The 20,146-nt window shown below is 43.9% G+C and overlaps 1 protein-coding gene across 2 annotated transcripts in view; it reads right to left on the bottom strand.

Moving 5' to 3' along the window:
• Positions 1 to 20,146, bottom strand: part of HEG1 (heart development protein with EGF like domains 1) — a 91,149-nt gene that overhangs the window by 53,111 nt on the left and 17,892 nt on the right. For both annotated transcript variants that reach the window (XM_058731092.1, XM_058731093.1), the window contains exons 2-4: positions 9,326 to 9,613; positions 7,396 to 7,677; positions 54 to 407 (exon numbers count right to left, since the gene is read on the bottom strand). In XM_058731092.1, coding sequence (XP_058587075.1) covers positions 54 to 407; positions 7,396 to 7,677; positions 9,326 to 9,613 — 924 coding nt within the window. The remainder of the gene's footprint in view (positions 1 to 53; positions 408 to 7,395; positions 7,678 to 9,325; positions 9,614 to 20,146) is intronic.

Genomic DNA, 20,146 nt, shown 5'->3' with positions numbered 1-20,146 from the left:
ATCCAATAGTTTTTAAAAGTCCATGATAGATCAAGTAAAAATTAAATACTTACTTGGGGAATCATTTTGCCAGAATTCCACTGAGACCCCAGAAGATGTGAGGCCAAATCCATTTTCTGTGGATGGCTCAGTGAATTCCCCATCCCCTGGATTCCTGATTACTCCACTGCCTCTTCTCAGCTCTGCCTCAAAGGGTGAAGAACGGGCTGATACTGAAGTCATGGCAATTTCTGAGTCCTTGGGGGAATGCTCTGTCTCATTTAGAGGTCGTGGACTGCCGGTTAAAGACTGGAGCATCCCTGGGACACCACTGGGGAGCGTGGTGGTAACACGCACACTCTGTGTCCCATTCAGCAAGGTGCTTCGGAGAGTAGTGGAGTTGTTAAGCATCTCAGTGCTTCCAGAAGCTAAAACAGAAGAAAATATGCTTTAAGACTACTCAAGAGTTGAGGGCGCCTGGGTGGCTCAATCAGTTAAGCTTCCGACTTTGGCTCAGGTCATGATTTTGTGGTCTGTGAGTTTGAGCCCTGCGTTGGGCTCTGTGCGGATAGCTCAGAGCCTGGAGCCTGCTTTGGATTCTGTGTCTCCCTCTTTCTCTCTGCCCCTCCCTCACTCATGCTGTCTCTCTCTCTCTCTTTCAAAAGTAAACAAACATAAAAAAAACACTTAAAAAAAAGATTACTCAAGGGTTTAAGAAAATCAGGGATGTATCTAGATACAAATAATGTTTATTACATTTTGTTGGATAAATCTAGATAATGTAGACCTAATATAGATAAACACATTTGACACTCTCTCTTCACAGGCTCTGATTCTCACAGAGTTCAGTGAAGAAGCAGTGAGGTCCTTTAAGCACAATGAAAAGCTTCGGCTCTGGCTGAAAGGAAAATGGAACAAAGCCTCTAGACATTCTTTGCCTTGGCTTTTATAGAGGAAGGTAAAAACTTGTACTCTTGAATTCCACCTTATAGATCATGTAGGGACAGGCCATTGTGATAAGGTACAGGTATTTGTTTTGTTTTATTTTAGCAATGTAACCCTTTTGTTCAAATGCTATTATAGATTAAAACCCGTACGTAAAAAATGAATAAAAGTAAGGCGGTGGTAGGAGCCCAGCCCCCAGGTCACCATTGGGGAGGCCAGGGCTCCACAGACCACAGTGGGAACAATACTAGCCTAGAGCAATAATTTCTGGCCTTGTCACCATTAAGGGTTCTTTATTATTTCCTACCTCATGGCCACCGTAACCCTTATGTTCTGAAAGACTATAAACTGAACTGCATTTAAGAAGTAACAGAGCTTCTAACCAGCAGGAGATACTCAGCGTTACCCCACTGATTTGATTTAATTCCATCCAAAAGCAAACAAGCTTCATTATCGTAGTTAGCCTCATTGGGCTTTGGACACCGACTCTCAAGCTTACATACTACCCCAGTGGACCACTAGCAAGTCGAAGACTCCAGGCTGGGAACAGTTTTTCTGATGAAAAGGATGGCAGGATGGCAGACACTGGATTAATTTGCCAAGAACCTCAAAAATGGATTGATAGGCCATTTTGGTCAAAATGCGCAGCCTGTTCCACAGGAGTACAGGTGGCTTGCTCATGTCTCCCTTCCACAAAGAACTTTCCAAAGGATACCCTGAGAACTGGCCTCCGGAAGGGCACACTGACGTGCTCATTCCAAACAGGAATAAACTGCAGGAAAGCTTGGTGAGTGGGAAGAAACATGGCAGGCAAGATCCAAAGGCAAGAAAAAACATTTTTCTTTTCAAGCCAAAAATAATAAAAAGTACTCTATACCTTTATAATGAAAGGTTTCAAGCTGTTATTTTTGACCCCGAAAGGGCAGAATTAACTTGCCATTATAAATGGTCCCTTGAAGACCAGTCCTATGTGTAGTTGTGACCAAAAGCACAGATAAATATTAAATATAATTAGAGAGAGAGAGAGAGAGAGAGCCAGGAAATAAAGGCTCCTCTTACTCTTGTACAAACCATGGAACCTGTACTATATACACCTAGAACACAGCAGGCAGTTCTGGACACTGGGCCACAATGAAAGCGAAATGAAGAGGTAAGCAAGCCACACAAATAGATGGGACCCCAAAGCGGAGTCCCAGCTGACCTGACCACCCCCTCGCTGAAAAACATAAACAACCAAATAAAAACGCATTAGTATAAAAAAAAGGAACCCATCATATATGTATGCCCCAAATCCTCACTAGCCACTTAGCCTCTTAGGACCCAACGTCATTAGAATCATTGTCTAAATCTGCCCGTTTTCAACCTCCTCGGTTGCCGGGTGCTCTTTCAAATCACTCTCATCCCCAGTCAACTGCATTATTTCATTGATTCACTGTACAGCGGCAGCTATATTGGACTCAGCCTCCAGACCTGTATAGCAAATCGATGGCCACAGAGACGCAATTACAGAAGTCACAAATGCTGAAAGCCACAAAAGGAAAATGGCTGCGTTCTCTCTCCCTGACTGGGGCCCCATGGAATGCTGCTTCACCATCTCATCAGCATTATTAAAAGCTGCCATTTACCGACCAAGTACAATGCGCCCGTATTTTATATATAGCTTTGTACGTTGTGCTAAGTACTTGATTTACATAATCTCATTTAATCCTCATGGTAAAGCTATGGAGCAGTACGAATGCTTCTATACAAGTGGTGAAAAGGAGAAAAAGTTAAAAGTTAATCTATAACCACCACTTTTACTATTCAATGAGCACCTGCTGAACACATCTGGGGGAAATCTGCCATGTTTCCAATCGACAGGCCAGCAATATTGGTTATCTAATAACTGTCCTTCCTTGCTCATTTCTACTCTTGAAGCACCCATTCAAAAATGGGAAGACCATACATTTGGGAGCAGAAACAAGCCAAGTTCCCTAATCTTTATAACAGGAGGTGGAAAGAATGCCCACTCATCTGGTAAAAGTATGTACATCACTCTCCAACCACAACAGAAAATGCTGGAACCTCAGGCATGCAGCAAGTGCTCAACCTTGGCTTGACTGCTGTCCAGAACCTGCCAAAAATCCAGCTGAAGCGGCTGATAGTTGAGAAAGATACACTAAGTCTACAATCTTCTGAGTTATTTATGCTCTCTTCCTTTACAAAGTGAAATCACCACAAAAGCAATTTACGTGGACCACATTAGCTCAGCTACCCACAGAAGTACTTTCATGAGTTGAGATCCATTATTACACCCTCAGCTCCTACTGAGAATCTATATAAAATATCACCTTTTAAAGAACATTAGCACAATTTCCTCAGAACAGCAACTGATGGCATTTTTCTATTACGAGTCTCAACATTCCTTATATAAATAGTCCTCTTAGAATTCACTGCCCCCATGGGAATGCAAGCTGGTGCAGCCACTCTGGAAAACAGTATGGAGGTTCCTCAAACTAAAAACTAAAACTAAAAATAGAACTACCCTACAACCTAGCAATTGCACTACTAGGCATTTATCCACGAGATATAGGTGTGCTGTTTTGAAGGGGCACATACATCCCCATGTTTATAGCAGCACTATCAGCAATAGCCAAAGTATGGAAAGAGCCCAAATGTCCATCGATGGATGAATGGATAAAGAAGATGTGGTATATATATACAATGGAATACTATTCGTCAATCAAAAGGAATGAAATCTTGCCATTTGCAATGACGTGGATGGAACTGGAGGGTATTATGCTAAGTGAAATTAGTTGGAGAAAGACAAAAATCATATGACTTCACTTATATGAGGACTTTAAGAGAAAAAACAGATGAACATAAGGGAAGGGAAACAAAAATAATATAAAAACAGGAAGGAGGACAAAACAGAAGAGACTCATAAATATGGAGAACAAACTGAGGGTTGCTGGAGGGGTTGTGGGAGGGGGGATGGGCTAAATGGGTAAGGGGCATTAATGAACCTACTCCTGAAATCATTGTTGCACTATATGCTAACTAATTTGGATGTAAATTTTAAAAAATTAAAAAAAAAAAAAGAATTCACTGCCCTCAAAACACTCATGCCTGTGGATGAAATTGTATGCTTACTTTATCTGGCAATGATCACATGCCCCACCCGGTTTCCCTTTGTGCCCTCGTTTCCAGGAAGCTCAGTACTAAATTTAGTGCTCAACTGTAGCCATTCTCACACAATTCAATATACACAGATATCTTTCTGCCTTCAAAAGAGAACTTTTCCCCCTGTGAGCTGCTGTACTTACTTTTCCCCCAATGATCAAATAGTACATGTTCATTACAGAACATATGGAAAGTACAGGAAGATATAAAGCAGCAAGAAAAATAATTTCAAATGGCTTCTGATCGCTTTTTAAAAATCTGATTTAGGGGCGCCTGGGTGGCGCAGTCGGTTAAGCGTCCGACTTCAGCCAGGTCATGATCTCGCGGTCCGTGAGTTCGAGCCCCGCGTCAGGCTCTGGGCTGATGGCTCCGAGCCTGGAGCCTGTTTCCGATTCTGTGTCTCCCTCTCTCTCTGCCCCTCCCCCGTTCATGCTCTGTCTCTCTCTGTCCCAAAAATAAATTAAAAAAAAAAAAAAAAAAAAAAGTTGAAAAAAAAAATTAAAAATAAATAAATAAATAAATAAATAATAAAATAAAAATCTGATTTAGCTGTCTGGGCCTATCCCTGCTTTAATGCATCCATCCCTGGCATACAATTTATTTTCGGAGGCAGGGAACTCCTGGCTAGCCAGGCCTCAGACGAGGCGGTGCTACACGCACGTTTCTGTGTAGCAGAGCGAGGAGAGAAAGGAGGCACAGAACACAAAGGCTGAATGTGTTTGGAATAACAGATGCTGGAGCTAGAAAGGATGTTTAGGATCATCTGGTCGAATCCCTTCATGTTTCTAACAGGGAGCCCCATCTCCCCAGGCCAGGCTCCTGGTGGCCGCGCTAATGTTCACCTCCAGAGGAATACGGCTCATCTGACCGGCCTAAGTGCCAGGACTTTCACTGGGTCACGTTTACTGGTGGATGGAGCAGCCAAGTGTCAACAGAGACACACCCCCACCTCCCTCTCTCTTCACTTCCCTTCTACAGAGTGCCAGCTGGGTCCCCTCCGAGCCTGCCTCTGGCAAGTCCTACCCGCTCCCTCAGTGCTCCTACATGTGTGCCTAGAGCCCCTCAATCCTGTAGTTAGGCAGGGATAGTAAAGTGTCAGAATTCAGATTTAAGGGGTGGAGGGAGGAGGTATACCGGAGTGCTGGTTAGGGGGTTAGCAGCTAGTAGCCCAGATTGGAAAGTAAAAGCAGAATTTTGCTTCCCATATGGCTTCAGGTCTCTGTGCACGTCCCCCTCTCAGCTTCCCCGCAGGGAGGAGGGGAGGCTGGCAGGCTAGATCTAGACAGTCCTGGGTGCCTGGCTATTCCCTCATTTAACAGCACTTAGGGCCCTAGCGTCTAGTATCTCAGAGGGAGGTGGGCCTCTACCTAGCACAGAACACCCAGTTCAGTAAAAAGGAAGAGAAATGCTCAGGGAGAGACTCAAGGAGTAAGAAAGATATGGTGGAACTCTTCAACAATTAAAAGTGAGACATTCTTTTTTTTTTTTAAGATTTTATTTTTAGGTAATCTGTACACTCAATGTGGGGCTTAAATTTATATGCTGAGATCAAGAGTCACATGCTTTACTGACTGAACCAGCCAGGCGCCCCTAAAAGCATAAGGTTCTAAAAGGATGAATGCTCAAGGAATTTGAAGGCCAACTATTTTTTAATGTTGAAAAACCCAGGTGACTACAGGGTCAAGTCCGGTAAAATTGGAAACAGGCTGATTTTCAAATAAACCACAATAGTGGGTTGAATTTAAATTATAAATATTAAATGACCTTGACCAGAATCAAAGTGTAGCTTCCTAGAAAATGCTTCCTTTCCACCATTTAGTAAAGTTGGTTGTAAATCACTGAACCACAGACCTTTGCAGCTGGAAAGGCTTGTAGCTTTTATCCAATCTGACCAATGTTTAAGAATAATCTTAAAAGGAATCTCCCAAAAACATGAATCATAAATTATATACATACCTAGTCAGCAGAAACTGTATACAGAGTATATAGAGGAGGAATTGGCTGCTTTAAATAGGCATTACAGAAAGGACCTCCAGGTTCAGTTTTTGCTCTGGTGACATAAACCCAAACCCCCTAGTACCTCTAAAAAACCTGTGACCTACAACAATTTTGAAATGGCAACTTTGAAGGCAGTCTAACCTCTATTTCCAAGAATATTTCCAGCCCTCTCTGTGCTGCTTCCTAAGGCATGCACAGACTCTGAATAAAACCTCAGAGAAGAGAAGAGAAAAGGCAGGCAGAGTTTCCAGCATTCTCTTTGGTCTGTAGCTGGATGAGCCCTGTGATACTGGGGCACATGCTGATCGCCATTACTTACCAACTGTACCTTGTCCTGGGATGGCAGGGAACCCAAGAGAAGTAACCAACATAGCCTGTGTCCTCAAGAGGATTACACACTGAGTACCAGATAGGTATTGGAGAACCTAATGCGACAAGGTGGATAGCGTGGAGGATGAGAAGGTTGAAAACAGTTCCAGGCTAGACATGGAACTGCCAGAGAGGGGCCTTACAATGACTAGGAGCTGAAAAGGCAAGGAGGCGTGTTCTCCACTGCTGCAGCTTTGCAAACACGTGCACTGTCTGGGTTTCTTTTCTATGACGCCTAGCAAAATGTTTATCTGTGTTATCTTTGCCATTGCAAGAAACAAGTTGGCCGTAACGAAGCAACACAAATCTAACTCCTAATCAAATGACTCAGTGCTCACCAGTCCACTCACCCCAGAGCGTGGCCTCTGGTGCAAAGGATACACACCAACAACACTTAGTCCCTGTTGGATGCGTGTACGTGCATGTGTGCACGGGGTGAGGGGACAAGCAGGGGTTGGTGGACACAAAGGCCCAGAGCAGCCACCTGACCAACTCCTATTTTCCTTCCTATGCAGTTAAAGAGAACATATTTTAAAGACGAACTTCAGGGGCACCTGGGTGGCTCAGTCCACCCAGTCAGGTAAGTGTCTGACTTTGGATCGGGTCATGATCTCACAGTTTATAAGTTTAAGCCCTGCATCGGGCTCTGTGCTGACAGCTCAAAGCCTGGAGCCTGCTTCGGATTCTGTGTCTCCCTCTCTCTCTGCCCCTTCCTCGCTCTCTCCCTCTCAAATATGAATAAACGTTAACAAAAATTTAAAGACAAACTTCAGTATGAAGGTAAATTGTGCGGATGGTACTTTTCCCCCAAATACTTTGCGTTTGTCTTTAATGTCTCCTCGCCTCGGCCCCTGTGACAGGTATGTTACTAGCAAGATGTACGCATCTATTACTTCTATTCTGAATGATTTCAGCAGGTGAGACTGGGATAGGAGCACTCACATCCGGGGTGGTCTGAGGGAGGGGAGTGAGCCGGTGTCCTGGAGAGCGCTGGTCCTGAAAAATTTCTCTTCCTAGAGAGCGTGGTCTCCTCTTCCATCTCTAAAGCAGGCAGAGGGGCCTGGCTGAAAACCAAAGTGGCAGCTAGTTGGGTGTGCACGGTCACGTCTTCGGGGAGCCCCTTTCCTCTTGCCAGGGACCCTTGGGACGTTCCGCTCTCAGTGTGAGAAGGGGCAGTTCTTCCTTCTGACCCTGAACTGGATGGCGAGCGAAGTGTCCCCAATGCTGAAAGCAGACACCAACAATTAAAATTCCACCAGCAGACTTCAAAATGTCTGAATAATGTTTGAGTGGGCTCACCTCTGACCTCCATGAAAACAAATTAAGAGCAATTATTCATTCTATGAAAAATTAACTCCTGAGTGAGACATCACAAACCAAGACAAAGACTGTTTTCAGATCTCGCAAACAAAGGCTGCATTTTGTGGTGAAGTTACTCTAAAAGGGGCACAATGAAGCTAAGTATCAGATGATATGGGATCAAAGATCGGACTCTGATCACCATGATTCATCACTCACATTCCATAATGCTGGCCCCAGAATTATTTACTTGAATTCAACATAAACAAAATTTCCAAAACCTGGATGACCAACGAACTCAGGCAGCATCAGGCGCAGGTCTAAGCTCTGTGTCCATCATTTCATGAAGGGAACATAAAATACTGTCATTCGTACTCTTTATAGAATTGAGTCCCTCAACCCGACCCCCTGCAACAAGCTCATGAAAGCAGGGGGCCATCTTTGATGGCGTCATCTTCTACTTTTAGGCTGTTACCAAGTTCATATCAATTTTCCTTTGTGAAGAGTCTTTACCAATTGCTTCCTCTCTACCCCTGAGGCCACCAGGCCATGGATCTTAGCACCAGGCATCTGGACTTCTATGTCCGCCTGGGTGGTCCCCCTGATGCCAGGTTCACTCTGCCCCATCTCCCACCCCAGACATCTTATACCTGCCTGCCAGGTGAATCCCCCCCAAATTCGCTTTAATCATGTCACTGCCTTGTTCAAAAACCTTTGGTGACTCTTCCTACAACACCAAATCTAAACTGCCTGGTTTTCTAAGTCCTCTGTGACTCCTCCTCACCCCATGCACACAACTATCCTCTCCTCCATGTGTGACTTACACCCTCCCCCATGGGAAGCTGCCAGCCTTCCCACTCCACAAAAAGACCACACTTCTGTCCTTTTCCTCACATGGTCTGTGCATCCCACTCCTAAGCTATCCTCCCACCGTGCTCAGACATACAGACTTAGGCTCAAATCCCAGCTTTAAAACCTATTAGCTGTTTGACCTATACACCTCTGATTAATTACCATCTCTACCTTCAGTTTCCAAATTCCTAAAATGATAATAACGTGACCTCATTGGCTTGCGGTGAGAATTGAGAGAATAGATATGTTGGTATACAGTAGGTACTTAAGCGGTGCCAGTTTTCTGTGTCTTCCCTTCCTCAGTCAAATCTTACACATCCAGCCCTAGCCATTTCTTGAAACTTTTTGCTAGAAGTGGCAAGCCACCGAGCTGTGCAGATTCAAGCAGGAACCACGCAGCCTACCAGACCAGATCTGGTATCTCTGAGGCTGTGGTGTGGGGCATGATCAGCGGGTGTCCTTTGGACTCAGTCTGGCCATGGAATGTCAATTCCCAGGACTGCTCGGGGCTGTAGGCAAATCTGCACCCTCAGCTGGTCTATGCTGATAACTCACTTAATCACAGCATGCCACAGATGGAGCCTGAGCCACAGGGGTGAGCTACCCCAGCCCAGGACCCTTGGATGGGCACTCAGGATGGGGAAGAGGGAGACTGGCAGAAACTTCATCTTCCAGGACCGGACATACATGAATGAAATGAGCATCGTTGGCACAAACTCACCTCTGGTGAGGCTCTGGGAAGTCAGAGCTGTTGCTGTGTCAGACCCAACAGGGGAAATGGTGAAATTTGTTTTCCTGGAAGAGTCATTTCTTCCTCTAGCATCTGCTGCTTCAGTTTGTGGAATGAAGTTTTCTGGAGCATCTGAAGAAGTGTAGCTCTTTCTGGGGGTCTGAGTCATCACGCCCTCCTTGGAGACCACCGTTGAAAAGTCCATTTGGTTCTGATCAATGGTGATGTTTTCTATGTGGGGTTTGGTGCTACTTTCTGGCCAGTGGTTCCTTACCACAGCTGAAACAATAAGAAAATGGATCAGTAAGAGCCTGCTGGTTCTCTGTCTGCCATGAGCAGATACTCAGTAAAGAATTGGATTCAGGTAGAATAATTTCACCTTTCTTTTTTCCGCACAGTAATTAATCTTACAATGCAGTGGGAGAAATTATGTAGCAACAATACTATGTAGTATTGAATTTTACAGTAAGTGGAATAAATGATGAAAACGGACAGAAAGAGACCAATACAGGGCTCAGGGGAGAGGACTTGAAGCTCTGGGATCCAGGCAGGCTCCGGGAGGGGCACAGGGGACGCAGGTCAGGTGTGAGCAGGGGGAAGGAAGCACTCGCATGCATCAAGGTTGTGAATTGTGTCTTCTGCATGGTAGGAGGGTAAAAGCTGGCAGCTCTCGATCCTGACACCTACTCTTGCAGGCAGGGGGTGGGAGGTGGGACATGCCTAATTCTGGAAAAACATGTGAAGGATTTGGCAATATTACCAAAACCTTTGTAATGTAAATAGGTTTGATGCAGTGCTTTTGTTTTCTTTGAATTTATCCTAAGGAAATACTCAAGAATGTGGACAAAAATTTAGCTGCACTGATAGTCATGATGTCATTGTTTATAATAGCAAAAAAGAAAGGAAGGAAGAATAGAAGGAAGGAAGGAACAAACAAAACTGAAAATCCTACAGCCGCAGATCAATTAAACCAGTTGCATTGTGTCCGTATGGAAGGACATGATGAGGTATTAAAATGTTATAAAAATAAAGACGTTTTACAGGTATTATTGAGTTAAAACAACAGGTTTCAGGGGCCCCTGGGTGGCTGGGTTGGTTAACTGCCCGACTTCAGCTCAGGTCATGATCTCGCAATTTGTGGGTTCAAGCCCCACATTGGGCTCTCTACTGTCAGTGTGGAGCCCACTTTGGAGCCTCTGTCTCCCTTTCTCTGCCCCTTCCCTGCTGTCACTCTCTCTCAAAAATAAAACATTAAAAAAATTTTTTTAGAGTTTCAAAATAGAATTGAGAGTATAGTCTCATTTTGGTAAAAAAAAATATAACAGCAATCATGTATGTGTGTGCATGCCAACCACGGAGGTATGTTCTCGACATGTTCTCATTTGTTCAACCCTTGTGCAATGTCGAGGTAGGTGCTCTTCTCCAATTCTGCCCGGGAGGCAGAGGAGGTACGGGGCGGGGGCTCATATTGCTTGCCCAAGTCACCAGACAGCCTGCTCCCCGCCCAAGCCCCTGAGCATTCAGCTGTGCCCAGTGCTCAGGACAAAGCGTGTGGTAACAAATCCTCCTGTTCCCCCTCGCTTCCGGCACAGGGGTGTTGAGGAAAGGTTGCTTATTAGTACGGACTGTTATTTGACATTTATAAATTAGGGGATGGATTTAGATTAGTCGGGAAATATACTGAAGTGATCATTTTCTGCCATATTGCCCAACATGATGGCAGAGAGGGCATGAGTTACAAACATCACGATCAGGTGAAAGTTGAGGGGAAACCGGGCGCAGAAGCAACCATCTGTGGAATTAGGTATCATTTATCAAGGCAGGGGGTTCAGAGTCAGGGCCGGTTGGTGGGACGCCCAAGTCCAGCCCAAGGAGGGTGCCTTGTACTCTGAAGATGTGTGCACACGACGCAGCCACGGCTTGGAAGAGGGAGCCCCACCACTGCTGGGGTGTCAGCTCCTGAAACCAAGACTAAAACACAGACCACATTTTAAGAGCCATTTCCCTGGATATCCAAGCTAATGTGGGAGTGAATATGAAATACATGTGCTAATTGGAGGGCACAGAGTTTAATGAGTTTCTAGAGAAAGCAATGAGGACAAGGACCATTTAAAGTTATTGCTGATTACATGGGTCCCTTAAAAACCTATTTTTATTTTCCTCATTTGGGAAGGATATTTTTTGTTCTGCTTAGGATCACGGGCTGTGAGCACTGCTGAGAGACCTCGGTGGGAATGAATGAAGTCACTTCTATCTGTATGAGTCAGGCAAAACATGGCCAGCCATCTGACTAGTAGCGGCTGCAGGCAGAACCTATGGTTCAGCTCAAAATATCACACTTTCCCAAAAGGAATGAGTTATCTTCTAGATCAGCTCTAAGAGATGTAGAAAGTAAGACACAAATGCCAACCACATATGTAAGTTTACTTTAAAAAGTAACAGATGAGGGGCGCCTGGGTGGCTCAGTCAGTTGGGCGACTGACTTCATTTTGGCTCAGGTCATGTGATCTTACAGTTCATGACTTCAAGCCCCACGCTGGGCTCTGCATTGACAGCTTGGAGCCTGCTCGGGATTCTGATTCTCTCTCTCCCTGTCTCTCTCCTCTCCCCCTACTCATGAGCTCTCTCTCTCTCTCTCTCTCTCTCTCTCAAAATAAATAAATAAACTTAAAAGTAACAGAGGAAATTAATTTTAATAAATACTTTACATACCTGACACATTCAAAATAGTAGCATTTCAATATGTAATTGATATAAAAGTTGAGATACTTTGCATTCTTCTTTTGGTAATACTCCTGTAAATTCCAGAGTATGATACTAGCTGTACTTCAAGAGCACAACAGCCACATGTGGCTAGTGGCTACAGCACTGGACAATGCAGTTCTAGGTCAATGGTTCTCCACATTTCCTCCACTCTGGTCCACTCCCACCAGAAGTATGGCTCATTTATTGGGGTTGGAGGGGTAGTGATTTTTAAATCTTCCATAAGAGATTCTGACAAACTTTCTTAAAGGAACCCTTTCCTCCCCAAATCCCTTGAGAATCGCTGCTTTCGTGCTTCTTATTCTGTTTCCCGTAATTGATAATTAACAGAAACTTCCTGGAGAGGGGAGGGACGTTGCCAAGCATCTGGGTTCCTCTGGGGTCCAGCCCCAGACAGGCAAGGACCACATTCACCTGAAAATGGGATTTGGAGGGGTGTTTCCAGGGGCAGCCACCAAATCCACAATTTCAACTTGAGACCAGAGACCCACACAACATCTTCCCTTTGTTCTTTCTATTTGAGCTGCAAGACAAATTGGCCTCTCCAGATAAGGTGAAAGGGTCTGAGGATGCTCCCTCTATTCTCCTGGTCATTTGGGCACAATGAAGAGAGAGTGTTCTTAAAAGAAGCCAGAAAAAAAGTGATTGTGGGGAGGTAGAAGCGACCCAAAACCAATGCCTGGAAGCTGGTAAGCCATGAGCAAAGGAAGAAAATGAATTTTGCTCTATTATAGCCTTAAGATGAGGGTGACACTTGGCTATTGTTGAGCCTCTGAGGAAGCCCATGGCTGAGGAAGCAGCAACATGCCCTTCTTCACAGAACTGGGAATGTCCCTAGGAGTTCCACTGCAGTCTTCAGAAGGTACGGAATGGCCACATAAAGACACGACATGAGTCGTACTGAACCATGCTGTCTCCCTGGAGGGGTGACAAAAGATGGAAGAAGGAAAAAGAAATGTACCCTATAAACAAAACAAAAAAGGCAGACCGTAGTCTTGCATTGTCCCAAATCATCCTAGCACTATAAACGAAATATACTAAATAAAATATGTTTTACAAAATATTTCTAAATGCATTGCTGAGTTGGCAAGTAAGTAAAGAATCACATCTTCTAAGGCCAAACATGAACCAAGAGCTGGAATACAGAGAAGTGAGCTAATTCTCGGCAGTTAGAAGCTGCCCTGGGGCACCTGCTCAACTTTTGTGAGCTTGAACTTCTGGTCTGATTATTAGGAGGATGTAGGAGACAGGAGACAAAACTCTTAAGGAGAGAGTCTGAGAGGAAACTCAGACTGTATAAAGCTGGGACTAGGGCTATACTATGGGTGTCAGACACATAGGGAAAAAAAATCTGCCCTGCAGAAGGGGGCCAGCAGGGAAAAGTGGCCTTTGATCTTGGTTATAGATGAAGGAAAATAAATCTCACTCAAGAATTTGTAACCGGAAAGGTAGCCCTCATGTGGGTATGCAGCACAAACTCACAATACTTGTATGGTCTAAACCTCAAGCCAAGGATATATTTTAAAAGTGGTCTTGAACTTTGTGAATATACTAAAACCACTAAATTATATACTTTAAGAGGGTGCATTTTATGGTACGTAAATCATATCTCAAATACACATGCACATATGTGCACCCACATATACCCCATTAGTGTGAAGGAAAAGTGGTTCGGATATACAGTGCCTCTTGCTTTGCAGAAATAAATGTGAATGCTCTCTAAATGAACATACCTTCAATCCGATTTTATCATTCATTGATAAAATTCTAAGGAATAAGAGATCACTGTCAAAAAGCACAAAATATAAAAGGAAAAAAGGCATCAGTGGGTAAAAGTCAGCAACCTAGATAGGCAAAGCCTTCAAATACTGGAAATATCAGTCAAAGAATGTAAGTATATAAAATACATAAAAAGAAATAAGAAACTAAAAATGAGAGAGAGACTATAAATAATGGCCAAAAGAAGTGAAAGAACTCTAAATGGAAATTCTAAAAATGAATAAAATATAATGATTGAAACTAGGAAACTTGACAGATTTAGATACGGCTGAAAAAAGAACTAATAATTACAAGACAGATGATGAGAGAACACCCAGATGATATAAAAAGATAGAAGATATGAAAAAGAGAGGAAGAGACAAGGAAGATAGGAGTGAGAAAGTCCAATATATATATAACTGGAGTTCTAGGCGGAGAAGAGAGAAAAGAGAGAAATGGCGATATTCAAAAAGGTAATGGCTGAGAATTTCCCTCAAACTAAGGAAGCCCAACAAATCCTTAGAAAACAAAATAGTACAGAAATATAAACTCACATCATAGTCAAACTGCAGAAAACCACAGACAAGGTACATCTTAAAAAACAACCAGAACAGGGAAAATGACAAATCATGTATAGAAGATGACAATTAGACTAACAGCTGATTTCTCAACAGCAATAATGGAAGTCCAAAACCAGTGGGTAAATATTGTACATTCAGTAAAACTATCTTTGAAAAATATCCTGAGACTCTCTTTCAAAAAAGAAACATTTTCAGTCAAATTTCAGTTTATCAACCACCTCCACAAAAGGAAATTAGGGAGAATTTTATGTCAAGCAAGAAAAACAATGCTAGATAAAAGCTAGAAGAGGCAAGAAGATATAATGAGCAAAGAAAATGGTAAATATGTGCATAAATCTAAAGCAACATTGAATTTCTAAAATAATTTCTCATCTGTGGGATTAATAAAACAAGATAAAGCAAACCATGGATAACAATAGCGCATAAGTCAGGAGGGCATAACCAGAATCATGTTGTGTTGAGGGTGACTTTAAGTTGTGTAAAAAATGCATTTTCAAGTTCCTCAAGCTGACCCTGAAGAACAGAGAGTGTATCACTTCCAACCGGTAGAGCTTGCAGTAATATGAAATTTCCATTGAGAGAAACTAATTAATATTGCCTAAAACCAAAACAATGAATCAACAAATAGTAATTTAAGCATGTTACTGAGGGGTATGGACAGGATTACTAAAAGAGCTTGTTAAAAGGGTTGAAAGTGGCTGATTCTGGGAAGCGGAAAACGATTGGTAGTAGGAGTGGTCAGGGTTTTTTATAATAGCCTTATAAAACATATTTGATCTTTAAACTGTGTATGAGTTTGATAAAAAATAAGAATTTAAATTCAAAGAAGTTAGATAACGAGCCAGGGTAAACGCCTACAGCGGATGATAAAAGTTTAGCATTCCTAACACGTGAAGTTTTTCAAAGTCCTAAGATGTACAGGGCACCTGGGTGGCTCAGTCTAAGGTTAAGGGTCCGACTAGATTTTGGCTCAGGTCATGATCTCACGGTTATGAGTTTGAGCCCCACACTGGGCTCTGCCCTGACAGCACAAAGCCCGCTTGCGGTTCTCTCTCTCCCTCTCTCTCTGACCCCTCTCCCCCCTCTTTCTCTCAAAGTAAATAAGCTTAAAAAAACTCCTAAGATGTACATCTCACAAAGAACATGAATATGTGATTCACAGAAGAAAATGTATAATTTGAGAATAAATACATGACAGCATTGTTGGAAAGAAATAAAATACAAATGTAAACTATAAAAGCCTTTTTTTCAACTTTTTATATAAATTTATATTTGCCTATCAAATTGGCAAAGACTCAAAAAATGATAAGATGTAGTGTCACTGAGGGCATAGCAGACTGGCACCTCTATACAACACCAGTAAGAATGTAACTGGCACATTCTGGTGAGAAATTCCTCAATCCATTGCAAAAGTCTTAAAAATAGGCATATATTTCGACCCAGGAATTCCATTTTTGGAAATTAATTTCAAGGAAATTCTTAAGGATATGCACAGATTCAGGCACAGGGAAGTTTACCACAGCATTGTTTATAATAATGAAAATTGGAAACAACCTAAATTTCTGCAATAGGACCTTGTAAGTAATTATAAGACAACAAGGTTTTAAAGGGCTGACCAAAATATATTATTGATACAGTTTTAGATATGTACTATGTTCACCCTGTACAGTTAATTAAAAATATAAATTAAAAAATGGCATGTACCATATGACCTTATGTTATTAAAAATAGATGTGTTTAGGGGCACCTGGGTGGCTCAGGTGGTTAAGCATCCAACTGTTGATTTCAGCTCAGGTCATGATCTTACAGTTTGTGAGTCTGAGCCCTGCATTTGGCTCTGCACTGACAGCACAGAGCCTGCTTGGGATTCTCTCTCCCTCTCTCTGCCTCTCCTACTCATGCTCTCTCTCTCAAAAAGAAAATAAACATTAAAAAAAATATATATATATAAACATAAATAAATATGCATATATTTATAAACATAAACATATATATACATATGTAGCTGTTTAAAAACCTGCATCTCCTGGGGTGCCTGGCTTGGTTCACTTGTAAGAGCATGCAACTCTTGATCTCAGGGCTGTGAGTTCAAGCCCCATGTTGGGTGTAGAGATTCCTAAAAATAAACTTTAAAAAAAAAAAAAAAAGCATCTTCTAAGAAAAGGAACAAAAAAGTTGGTATCTTGGTAAAAGGACTCTAGGTCTGGAAGCCTTCTTATAAGGGGCTTTCTTTGGTTCCTAGACTGCTCCCTAAGGTAGGTAAAGCCTGTAGACTTTCGATATAAAGGTGGCTCATGCAACTTGCTCATAATACAGCTATTTCTGAAACATAAGCATTATGAGTGGCCTTGAGCACCCAGCTGAAGGACTGATGAGTTTACCTGTGTCTGGACAACCAGCCTCTGGGTACCTAACCACTCAGCACCAGCTGTGGCCATAGCTGGTGGCCTGATCAAGGGGATGACCATCTGTCCACAGCAACTAGAGACTGAACACACCCCTGGTCAGTACTGCCACTGCTGGGCCCTGTGGGCGTTAGGGACCTGTGGGCTTATGATGCCACCTCTACCCTCTTTCCCTCAGTTGCAGGTGCCATAGCCACCTGGATTGATCAGAAATTCTTACCTGTACCGTCACTCTTCTTCTGGGGATGTTTCCCTTTCTTCCCCCCGGAACACATGACGGGGAAAGTCACCTGCTTACCCCACCTTGAGAATCTGTGTTCTCTATGTGGAGACTCTCTCATCTAAAAGGAAAAGAGCCTGCCTCCAGCTCCCTGTCTGGATATAGAAACTCAGTACTTACTTAACAAGAGAAGCAGTGGGTAACATACAAACTGGCTAAAGTCAGGCTGTCTGTGTTAGACTTCTGGTTCTACCATGTACATGCCGTATGACCTTGGATGACATACGTAATTTCTCTGCCTTGGCTTCTTCATCTGTAACAGGCGGATAATGACAGCACCCACCTCACTGGGCTGTGACACAGTACACACACATGTGAGAGTGTCAAAGACTATCTGGTCCGTAGTGAGTGCTACACCCATTGCAGCTGTTCAAGGGGTCTATGTCTCTCAATGTGAACGGACAGATTTGGACATGACTTTGGCAGGCACTGCTAACCAACCCCTCTCCAGGCAGCAGAGCAGAGCTAGTTGCAGAGGTACAAGCTCTGCTGGAAGCTAGGGGTGCACCCCCTGAAAGGACTGAGGTGGGCTCTGTGAGCTGGGGCCTCGCTCTGGCTTTGCTCCAGGACACTCTGCCAGCAGATGCAGGGAGAACTAGGAGGGCACAGGGTGAGAGCCAGGCCCACCTCTGGCATAAGCCCCTGATGTCACTGGCCCAGGGTTCCAAAAGAATAGTATTCCACTGCCTGCTGTTGAACTCTGGATGTCCCTCTACTTCTTTATTACCTATGAACTACTCTTCAGAAGGGGATTAACTAACCATGCGGCACCCCAGCCCACCCACTCTGCCACCCATTCACAATCTTTTGATTGTGAACATGCATGTGCTTGACATGATTCCATGCTGTATCTTGGTGGGGGAACAATGAGTCCAGTGCTAAAATATTTATTGAGGTCCAAGGATGAATCCCTTCAGAAGCCCTGAGTTGGAGTACTGTGGTTGAATTTTGGTTTTGGCGTAGCTCCCTGTTCAGCACAGGGGTAAACCCCGAGTGGGAGAGAAATTTAGAGTAAAGCAGCTAGGAGTCAGCAGGGACCTAATACATGCAGGGGGAGAATCCAGAACCTGCTCTGACTCTTGGCAGAGAAGAGAAATGGCCTTGGAGAAATGGAAAGAAGGTACACCTCAGGCTTCGGAGTCTGGGCCGGAGAAGGAGGATGAAGACCCTGTGCCCTACTGGACACTCAGGGGCAGCCTCTGAGGCTGGCTCTCCTCACCTCACCCATCCCTCTCCCCAGATAGTCAGAGGTACTTGCTCAACCTCACTCACATCCCACGGCAACTGAGCCGCACCAACCAGCCTCATACTGGAGTTGAGATGTCCCAACCTCCCAGGTATATTTGAGCTGGAAATACCGTCCTTCCCTCTGCACTCAGCCCCCTGTGTCAAGACAGTTTCATTGCTTTGCCTGTTTTTTCCCCCAGGTTGACAGCTTCCACTTCTGTAGTGTCTTCATGTTCTAAAACATCTGTTTGTGAACCAACATCAGGGATGCTAGCACAGCCTGGGAGTAGGATTTCCTAATTAGCAGCTGCTATAGAGTCAACTCCTCACCACCCACCCCATGATTTGGGGTTTTTCAACATGCATTGTTTCTGAGCAGTGGAGTGGGTGTGTACAGGGAGTATGCTGTGTCATCCAAAGAGGCAATTTCCTCCCAGAGGGCCCAGCCCGCCCCCACATTGCACTGTCAACCACTCCTGTGGGCCCTATGTCACAGAGTTAAAGCAGGATCTCTTTATTTTCATTTCCCTCCATTTAGAATCAGATTTCACAAATAGCTACTCAGTGCTTACCACGTGCTAAATGTTTTCAAGGGCATTTATCTCATTTAATGAGAATGACAGCTGGTCAAGTGGGTATCATGGCAGCCGGGAAGAAGGGCAGAAAGATTAAGTGGTTGTTCAAGGTCATGCACTAAACGGCAGATTCACAATCTGAACCCAGCTCTTGTTCCCTCACACCCCAGCTTATTTTGTGACGTGGAGCTTTAAGGCATTGGTCAGGGAACAACGTCCCCCTGGTCTTCAAACCCCGGTCTCAAATCCATGAGCAATGTCCCACTCCTCCCTAAGAGGAGCGACCTAGCCTGTGGCACAGGGGCTTTGGAATCAGACAGGTTTGGTTTGATGATAGCTGCACTTATTAGCAGGAACACTGAGCAAGAAGACCTCTAAAGCAGCTTCTCAGAGATAATTTTCATGAGTAATGAAAAGAATAATAATAAAGAGTGGAGGCAGAATGGAGAATGAGTTTGAGAGACAAGAAAAGCCTGTTTTCAAAATATGAAGTGAGGGGTGACATTATAACTTCCCACTGGAAATGTCTGACAGGCCGTTAAAAATTTGGGACTGTCAATTAGGAAGAGGGATGAGGAGATGGAGTATGAAAGGAAAAGTGACGGTCGAGGACTGAATTAAGGGGGACCTTGAATCAGAGGGAGAGGAAGAGTCAGTGAAGGAGACACAGAGGACCAGGGAAGGATAGGATGAATTGAAATAGGAGCCAGCAAGGCAATGAGTGCCGAGACACCACAGAGAGGCAGGGGCCAAGCCTGTGGAAAGGCCAGAGAATAGTCAACCAGAGTCCCCGGGACTTTCCGGAGTGTCACGTGGCAAAGAGAAGATGAAACTCAGATTGTTAGGGGTTAAGGCTCATGAGAGAACGTTCTGGAAAAGTAAGACACTGACTCCCCCCCTCCCCCAGCTGTGAATTCCCTGTTTCTGGCTCCCCCTCAGAGCTTTCCTGGGATCCCTCAACTTGGGGAACACATGGGAGAGCTGGGTGCTTTCTAGCCACATGACTGCATGTGCTAGCATGGGTTCTCATACCAACGACAGTGAATTTCTTTATAATTTTTAGAGATTTTCCTCAGATTGCTCACACAGGACTAGAACTGAAATGAAAAAGCTCCCTTTTTAATCCCCTTTTTGGTATGGTAGATGGCTGTAAACCACAAGAGGAGCAGGACATTGTCCACTGGAACTTTATAGGAGGATGGAATTTTGCCCCTATTCTCAGA

This window comes from Neofelis nebulosa, chromosome 5 (assembly GCF_028018385.1).
Source record: "Neofelis nebulosa isolate mNeoNeb1 chromosome 5, mNeoNeb1.pri, whole genome shotgun sequence".
Classification (NCBI taxonomy): domain Eukaryota; kingdom Metazoa; phylum Chordata; class Mammalia; order Carnivora; family Felidae; genus Neofelis; species Neofelis nebulosa.
The sequence above is the reverse complement of the archived record's forward strand: the minus strand, read 5'-3'. Positions and strand labels throughout refer to the sequence as shown.